The sequence below is a fragment of the Buceros rhinoceros genome, unplaced genomic scaffold, assembly GCF_000710305.1.
Source record: "Buceros rhinoceros silvestris isolate BGI_N320 unplaced genomic scaffold, ASM71030v1 scaffold36815, whole genome shotgun sequence".
NCBI lineage: Eukaryota > Metazoa > Chordata > Aves > Bucerotiformes > Bucerotidae > Buceros > Buceros rhinoceros.
The window spans coordinates 17,754-25,078 of record NW_010415321.1 but is presented as its reverse complement, the minus strand read 5'-3'; the positions used below and the strand labels follow the sequence as shown (position 1 = coordinate 25,078).

The window sequence follows — 7,325 nt, the reverse complement described above, 5'->3', positions numbered from 1 at the left end:
GCCGCTGCTCCCCGTGGCCGAGCGGGGCAGATGTGCTGGGAACGGGAAACTGCTGCCCCTGGAAAAGCGGCTCTGCAGCCCAAAACTTGGAGTGGTTTTCCCAGCCATCAAGATCCTTCTCTGCAAGCTGTAGTAACATTTAAATCATTTGAGTGTATAAATCATGCCCGTCCAGCACCCTGGGAACATGGTGGGTGGATCTTACTGTACTTTTTTTAAGAACTGTTCACATGTTTGCTCTGGCATATTTTAAATGTTTCGGTAAAATTAAACCCATGAATGCCTTGTCTGTCGCTTCACATGCTCCTGGCCATTGGTATGTAGCTCCTGAATCATCAAAACGTCAGAGGCACTGAAATATATGCCAAATGACTGGAGCAATATGCAATTTTTTATTGGCATTATTGAGCTTAGTAATTATAATGAGCACAACTAATGCTTCTGTAGCTTTTGGCAGTATTTCCAAAATGATATGCAAACAATCTATTAAAAAACCCTAATAACCTCAAACAAAAAATATCTTCATAAAATGAATATTTGTAAGTTAATCTTAGAAACAAATTCCTACACTTCACAAAAATTATATTATAAAGCACAGGTGTTTGCTGCAGCTGCCCTGGGTATCTCACACAGTGTATTCAGCTGAAGGCATTTGACGGCCTTCCTGCCCCTGCCCTGATGGGGTTTTCTCCAAAACTCACATCATCCGCAGGGGTTATGTTGTTCCAGGATGTAGAGGAGAACATGCCGTTAAGTTACACAAAGTTCAGAGACGCATAAAATCTATTCAACCAAGGAGGCTTTTGGAAAAGGTACTTCAGGAATGGGAAAGGAGAGAGAAGACATTTGGGATGTATCTAAAGAGCCTATATTCTACCTCAGCCTCTATGTCTCATCAACAACAAAAGTTTGACACCTCTGAAGGATAAGATACTAATTGGGCAGCTGCAGAAACACAGCCAATAGGAAACACAAAGCACCAAGGACGTACGTGGAAATTAGGCCAGATGAGTTTAGCTCAAAATACATCAAAACTGGAGGCTGTTCAGAGAAAAAAAACGATGCTCTAAAATAGCCTTAAAACTAGTGCAAGCGGAAGAGGATATTTTCTGCTGTGTCTTATACCAGTGCAGAACAGGAATGGTCCCAGCAGCAGAATTGTATCAATGGAAATACTACCTTGCTGGACACAGCTTGCTGCCTTTGTTAATTAAAGGGTAACTGTAACGCTTGTCTACCTGTTCTTTGTAAGTGAGATCATTATAACTATGCTTTTTCCCCTAGGACCCATAGCAAAGACTACAAAAAGAGGCTGGATTCAGAGAAAAAAAAAAAATAACAAACCTTCAACGTTTTACCATCCTAAAGTTAAATAGGATCGTGTTCCCTACAGCATGTCTGTGCTGCCCAACAATCATTCAGCCTTATCACAAGAAACCCACGATGCTGAAGCAATTACTGGTAAGAGCTTTAGGGACTAAAAATGTTGCTTGTGAACCAGTGACAGGAGGATGAAAAAGCATGGGTGTGGATCAGAACTGGAGACAGTGGTGGAACAAGAGGCAAGGGACTCATGTCGCTTGTTATCTCCAAACTGTTTTGTCTTTGCTTTCCCATTGGTATGTATAAGGACTGTGTTTTACACACCTTTCACATAAGCCAGTGGTGAACATCTCTTTTTTGGGGGTCACAACACAAATATGTTCCAGTTTACTGAAGTTTTTTGTTAATTCCTACAGACACAAATGGCTCAGCGGTTAAGATCCAGAAGGCCTCTAAGCCCATCACTGCTATAAAACCTCATCAGTTACTGGCCAGTCCCAGCTGATTGATTTGTTTATGGTTTATGATTTCCCTTTGGCCAGGGACAAAGATGCCATCTCCACATCCCAGAGTCTCTCTTCCAAACCTGGAATGGAAACCCAGCTTGTGCTGTTAGTTAAGGTCATGATGTTCTGACATCTTCATTGTTAGGTCAAAGGAAACACCTGTATTCATATTCCTCTGCCCACAGTGTGATGAAATGGGTAAAATAGTCCCAGACTTTCAAAAACCCTGGCTGAAATCCTGAGTTGATCAGCAGATATGGTCAAGTGACATAAACAATACAGAGGCCTCAGCTGTATCACTGGCTGCTTATAAGCCCTATCCAGCTCCCTGCTCCTGCTTCAGCACTGTTCAACAGCTGCAGCTGGGAGCACGCTGCCTGCCCTTCAGGTCTGATGCAGCACATGAGAGTGCCTTTGCACTGTGCCTTGAAATTTTGTCTCACGTCTTCTACATCCTCATCCATTTCTTGCAGAAAGCCCAGAGGAAGAAGAAGAAAACCCAATGAAAAATCCATTTACAATTTCTCCAGATATCGATATTTTCTCAATGAGGGAAAAGGAAAGCAAAAAGGCTAAGGCGGTATGTATCCGTGCTTTAGGTCAATGTCCATACAAGCAGTTCACTAGGGCAGGAAACCAGCCAATGTAAAATTTAGTGCATGAGAGAAATAATAGCTGCCAAATTCAGCTGAGGTTCCCTCAGATCAGCGTCAAGTCCACTGAAGTCTGTGATGAGAGATTAACTTTACAAAGAGTGGATCTGGCAGAAGGATGAGTTTCATGCCTTACATTTCTCTCTGTAAGATAGGGAATTGCAGCCCACCTCACCAGAGAGCTGGCTGTCAGGAATGCTGCTTTGTTTCTTGTTGCTGCAGTGGGCTTTCCTTAGGGCATGCAATCCAAAGGGGGTGGGATGTCACAGACAGGTTGTCACATCCTGAGAGGTCTGATTGTTGAACCTTTTTGCAGAACCCAGGCTGTAGTGTGGGAGCAAGAGGTCTTTGTTTCTAAATCACAAAGGGATGGCTCCAAACAAGCTTAAGCAAACCTCCTCACTTCACACTGATGATTGCTGTAGTCTGGTTTTTGCTTGGGGTGAGGGTCTCTATATTAGTAAGGGGAAGGGCTTAGGAAGAAGCATGTAGACAGGTAGACATACAATAAGCATGTCTGCTGAGTGATGTCCTTAGCCTAACCCACCCCCAAACTGTGCAGACAGCAACGAATTACACTTCAGCTCTTGCGAAAGCACTGAGCATGAACCACCTTTTACTCTCCAAAAAGCTCTGAAGTGAGTTTGAATAGATCCTCTCAATCTGAACTTGAAGATTTACACACCTTTGTGAAAGTTGGCCTGAGTCAGTGTTGAGCATGGGCTGTCCTGTTGTTCCCTTTCACTAGGAGACTTGAAGGATGAATCTCTGAAAATTTCCATTCTCTCCCAGGAATAATCCAGGAAGGAAAAATGAGGACACTGAGTAGGTACAAACTGGCACAGCTGGTAGCTGAATACGAATCAACAAACTAATGAGAACAAATGCTAAAAAATGAGGTGTTTCAGTTGCCTCAAGAGAGACTGTAGTTTGGATTAGTCAGATACACCAGGCAAACGTGCATCAGCAGGGCATCAGTAGCCTGCAAATATCTAGACTCTGAATAACCACTCGTGTCTTTAGAAACCACAGTAAACAAAGCACATAATCAAACTGTCCATGTAACTGACTTCTCATAGGAACGTGAAAGGATGAAGACCATGAAAATCCATGAGAAAATTACTTACTCCACTAAAACAAAAGCAAAGCAAAAAGGGTTCAGGAAAGCTTTTCAAAAGGAGGAAGAAGAGGAGGCCAGAAAACAGGCCGCATATAAAGAGAGACTGAAAATGCTTCAGGAGACTCTTCCATGGAAGTTGGCCGGTAAGGATGGCAGGGAACAATTACTGCCTTTGTAGCGGGGCTGCTCAGCTGGGTGACAGCTTAAAGGAAAACCAAAGACAGGATGGGCAGAGCAGTTAGCTCTAGTGACTTGGGTGAACTCTTGCAGACACAATAGCTAAATGCTGCATCTTACCAACCTCTCTATGGCTGGGCCATCTCCATCTCATGTATTTACGCACGGAGCTGTGTCACCCCCACCACAACAGCCTGGGTTCCACCGTCCCCCATGGCCTTCACAGTAGCTGGGAGCTCTCAGAATCAGCTGGGAGTCAGCTGAGAGTTTGAAAGACCTAGTGGATGTGGGCCTAGATTTTCTGCCTCTGACACAAGGAGTATCTTTGCCGTTAATATTTAGAGGACATCGACCTTTGTAAAGGCCAGATTCTCCATTCCGTTCTACCTGGCTTTACTCCACGAAAGCCCATATGAAATTGATCCTAAAAAAGGTAAAAAACTATAATAATCAATATCGCCAGCTCCAATGCCAACCGCATCCATGTTCATGGCAGCCTCACTGTGTTTTGCCTTGGCCATATTTTCCCCTCTAGTCTGATCAACCTTACATTCTAATTTCAGATTCCCCATTGGAAAAGGAGACCTTCCGTGACTACATAAACGACAGAAGAGAGATATTTTTTCTTGAGGTACTTGGCTTTAAGAATGTTACTTTCTGTCGGTTTAATTATTCTCGGTGTTGCTTTGTTTTGGTTATTTTTTTTTCTCCTGAGAACCTTTGCCTAGAGATCATACCAAGGAGGCACACATCAGACCTTGTCCAAGTCCTGCGTTAAAGACACTCATAGTCTATAGCCCAACAATCTTAAAGCAACAAAGACAGGAGCATAGGTCATTCGCACCATCCAGAAGCAGCCATGCAACTCCTTTATCTTGGAGATGTCCGATACATAAATTATAGCTGGGAGCCGTCCTGAACTAAAACCAAGGGAGCTGTGCTGGAATATCCCCTTTATTCACCCCTATTATTTTGCTGTAACACCATCGAATCAACCTTTTTCAGCCAGAAGTTGGTGCCGTGCTGGGACTTCTGGATTCTGTCTTTAATTTCACTGCTTATTTGCTCTGTTACCGCTGAACTATCTCCTGGCATCTCTGCGCCTGGTTTGCACTAAGGCACATACCTTGGTTTGAAATCCTTACCCTCTCTGCCAACAACTGTAGGGTAATGAGGTAACCAAGAACAAAGACAAACCGACATATCTTTAAAACCAGCCAGTCGATGTGACCATGTTGCCTTTTGGGTTCCTTTCAGTATGCCATGGCGATAAAGCGAGAAGAGATAGAAAAGATGGAGAACATTGCAAAGAATGAGGAAAGAGAAGTGGAAAAGGCTGAATACTGCCTGGAGAAGGATACTGCCTTGTTTGATGAATTCCTGAAGGAGAAGCAGAAAAACGCTATTCGAGCTGTAAAAATGTAATGGAATTTGAGGGAATCGCCCATGGGCTCTTTTGTGCTCGTCTTTTGCCCTTGCAGCAGGGTTTTGGCTAGCAAATGCTCGATGTCTGAGTTTGCCCAGTTATAGTCCTGGTGGCATTTTGTCTCCACATATTCAGTGAAAGGGAGGAAGGAGAACAACACCTGGGGAATCCCCTCATTGCAAAAGCCCTCGATTTGACTGCAGCAAGGAGCCTGCTGTTGACCCCACCACTGCCATTCTTCTCACAACAGCCTTACAAGGGGGAGAGGCTTCTGCCCTACCCTCACAGCAGGAGCAGTCCCCCAAGTGAAGCATGTTGAGCACTCTGGCCCATTGCAGGTATCAGAAGGGCAGAGCAGCAGCTGATCCTCAGCAGGATCCTGGATTCCCATTGCCAAGACAAAGCAGGGCCTTCAGGCAGGAGCCAAGCGTCACCTGGGTACCTCTATAAGAGAGATTTCTAGCGCTCCCGCCGCATCTTCTTCTGCTTTATATGCACCTCAGTTCCCTACCCACTCACTGCTCAACTGTTTCGTGGCTTACGTTTATGCATTCTTCCCTAGTGCCACAAAAGAAACCGCAGCAAAGGCAAAGAAAGTAAGAGAGATCCAGGCGGTCACTGCCCAGATAGAGAACCTCCAAAGGTAAGAGTTGCACACTGCTCCTGCCCAGCCTTTAACAGCCCCTACAGCACCCTACCCTCACAGCCCTCGGGGAAACAGGAATTGGCAAAAAAGTTTCTAAAAATGTTTGATTTTAAGAGTAAAACTGTTTTAGCTTTTGCTTTCCAAAGCTTTTTGTGCCTTTGTTTCTAAAACAACTCGACTAATTTTTTAATTATTTTTTTTAAGTATAAATATTCCAAAACCAAAGTTAAATGCTTTATCTCAGCTTAAAAACCAAAAAATAAAAAACTTAAATAATGCATTTTAATGGTGGCTTGGGGAAAGATGAAAAAAAAAATTTCATTATGAGTTGATCTGGCAAGATTTCTCATTTGTTTTCAAGTAAAAATTCCCAAATTAGCAAGCCCAGTGCTATAGCAAGGAGATGGCCACAGAGGTGTCACCAGACAGCATCTACGTGAGGAACTACTGAGAGCACTCTGGCAGGTTCTTACTGTCTTTGCATGTCCCTGAAGTCTTGTGCCCTTTTGTCCCTTCTCTGGATGAAGATAAATACCAAGAATTCGAAAGAACCTGTTCAAACAGGGGCTTTCCTCCCTGCTAACAAACTTTGTCCACTTCTCTTGACCCAGTGATATATCCATATTCAAGAATACTCTGCGGGAGTACATGACGTACAGGGACTTCATCTACCAACTCTATCCGAAAGAGTGGCAGAAGGAACATGGAAAAAAGCACAGAAAGGAAGAGGATTTGGAAACAGCATCCAAAGCTAGTGAAGAAAGGGCCTCACCTCCCAGCACCGCAGAGCAGGGTGAGTGCCAGGGAAGAGCTGCCCGCTCCTCACTGGGACAACCAGACTCTAAGTGTACATCTGTACATCTCTTCTCATCAGCAGGCCAGGATCCGGCAGCCAGGACGAAAGCTGCCAGTCCCTGTAGTACCAGTTTTATAGATGTGTCAAGTTCCCTGCTGTCTTCTAAAAGATTGGATTTCAGGTCACTACATGAGATCAGGCCACAGTTCAAAAACTTCCTGAAGTCTCTCTCAAGAAACCTGTAAGTACAAGACAATGCCAACAGACAAGTACTGCAGAGAGCACTCAACTGACTGGGAGTCAGTGTAGAGGAAACCTCTTCCCTCCCCGTGAGCATACCGAGATCCAGGTCTTACTGGAACAAACCAGAACACCAGCAGAAAGCCATCAGGTGTGCAAGCCAGTACCTATGTACCCGCTCCAGCAGAGCTCTATCCTCAAATCCTCTGCCGAGAGCCCTGCCCAAAGAACTTGGGCTTTGAGGTAACCCCAGGAGGAATTACAGACCTGGAGCATTTGTCCTGGAGCAAAACTTCCTGTGGCCTACGTGTGGCTGTGACACAGGTTCCCTCTGTTGGTCATAGCTACCATGCAAGTAGCTGCCTGTTGTTTTGCCATGAACGAAGGTCCAAGGTCGCTGTAGACCCACAATGCATTGCATTGCCTTGACTGTCTGCT

At 44.5% G+C, this 7,325-nt stretch overlaps 1 protein-coding gene across 1 annotated transcript in view; it reads left to right on the top strand.

Annotated features, from left to right (window-relative positions):
* Positions 1-1,394: 1,394 nt before the first annotated feature.
* Positions 1,395-7,325, top strand: part of LOC104494527 (coiled-coil domain-containing protein 37-like) — an 11,839-nt gene continuing 5,908 nt past the window's right edge. Inside the window, 11 exon segments of the mRNA XM_010137379.1 lie at positions 1,395-1,461; positions 1,866-1,886; positions 1,889-1,938; positions 1,982-1,990; positions 2,314-2,409; positions 3,562-3,754; positions 4,343-4,410; positions 5,037-5,200; positions 5,768-5,848; positions 6,463-6,648; positions 6,778-6,888. Coding sequence (XP_010135681.1) covers positions 1,395-1,461; positions 1,866-1,886; positions 1,889-1,938; positions 1,982-1,990; positions 2,314-2,409; positions 3,562-3,754; positions 4,343-4,410; positions 5,037-5,200; positions 5,768-5,848; positions 6,463-6,648; positions 6,778-6,888 — 1,046 coding nt within the window.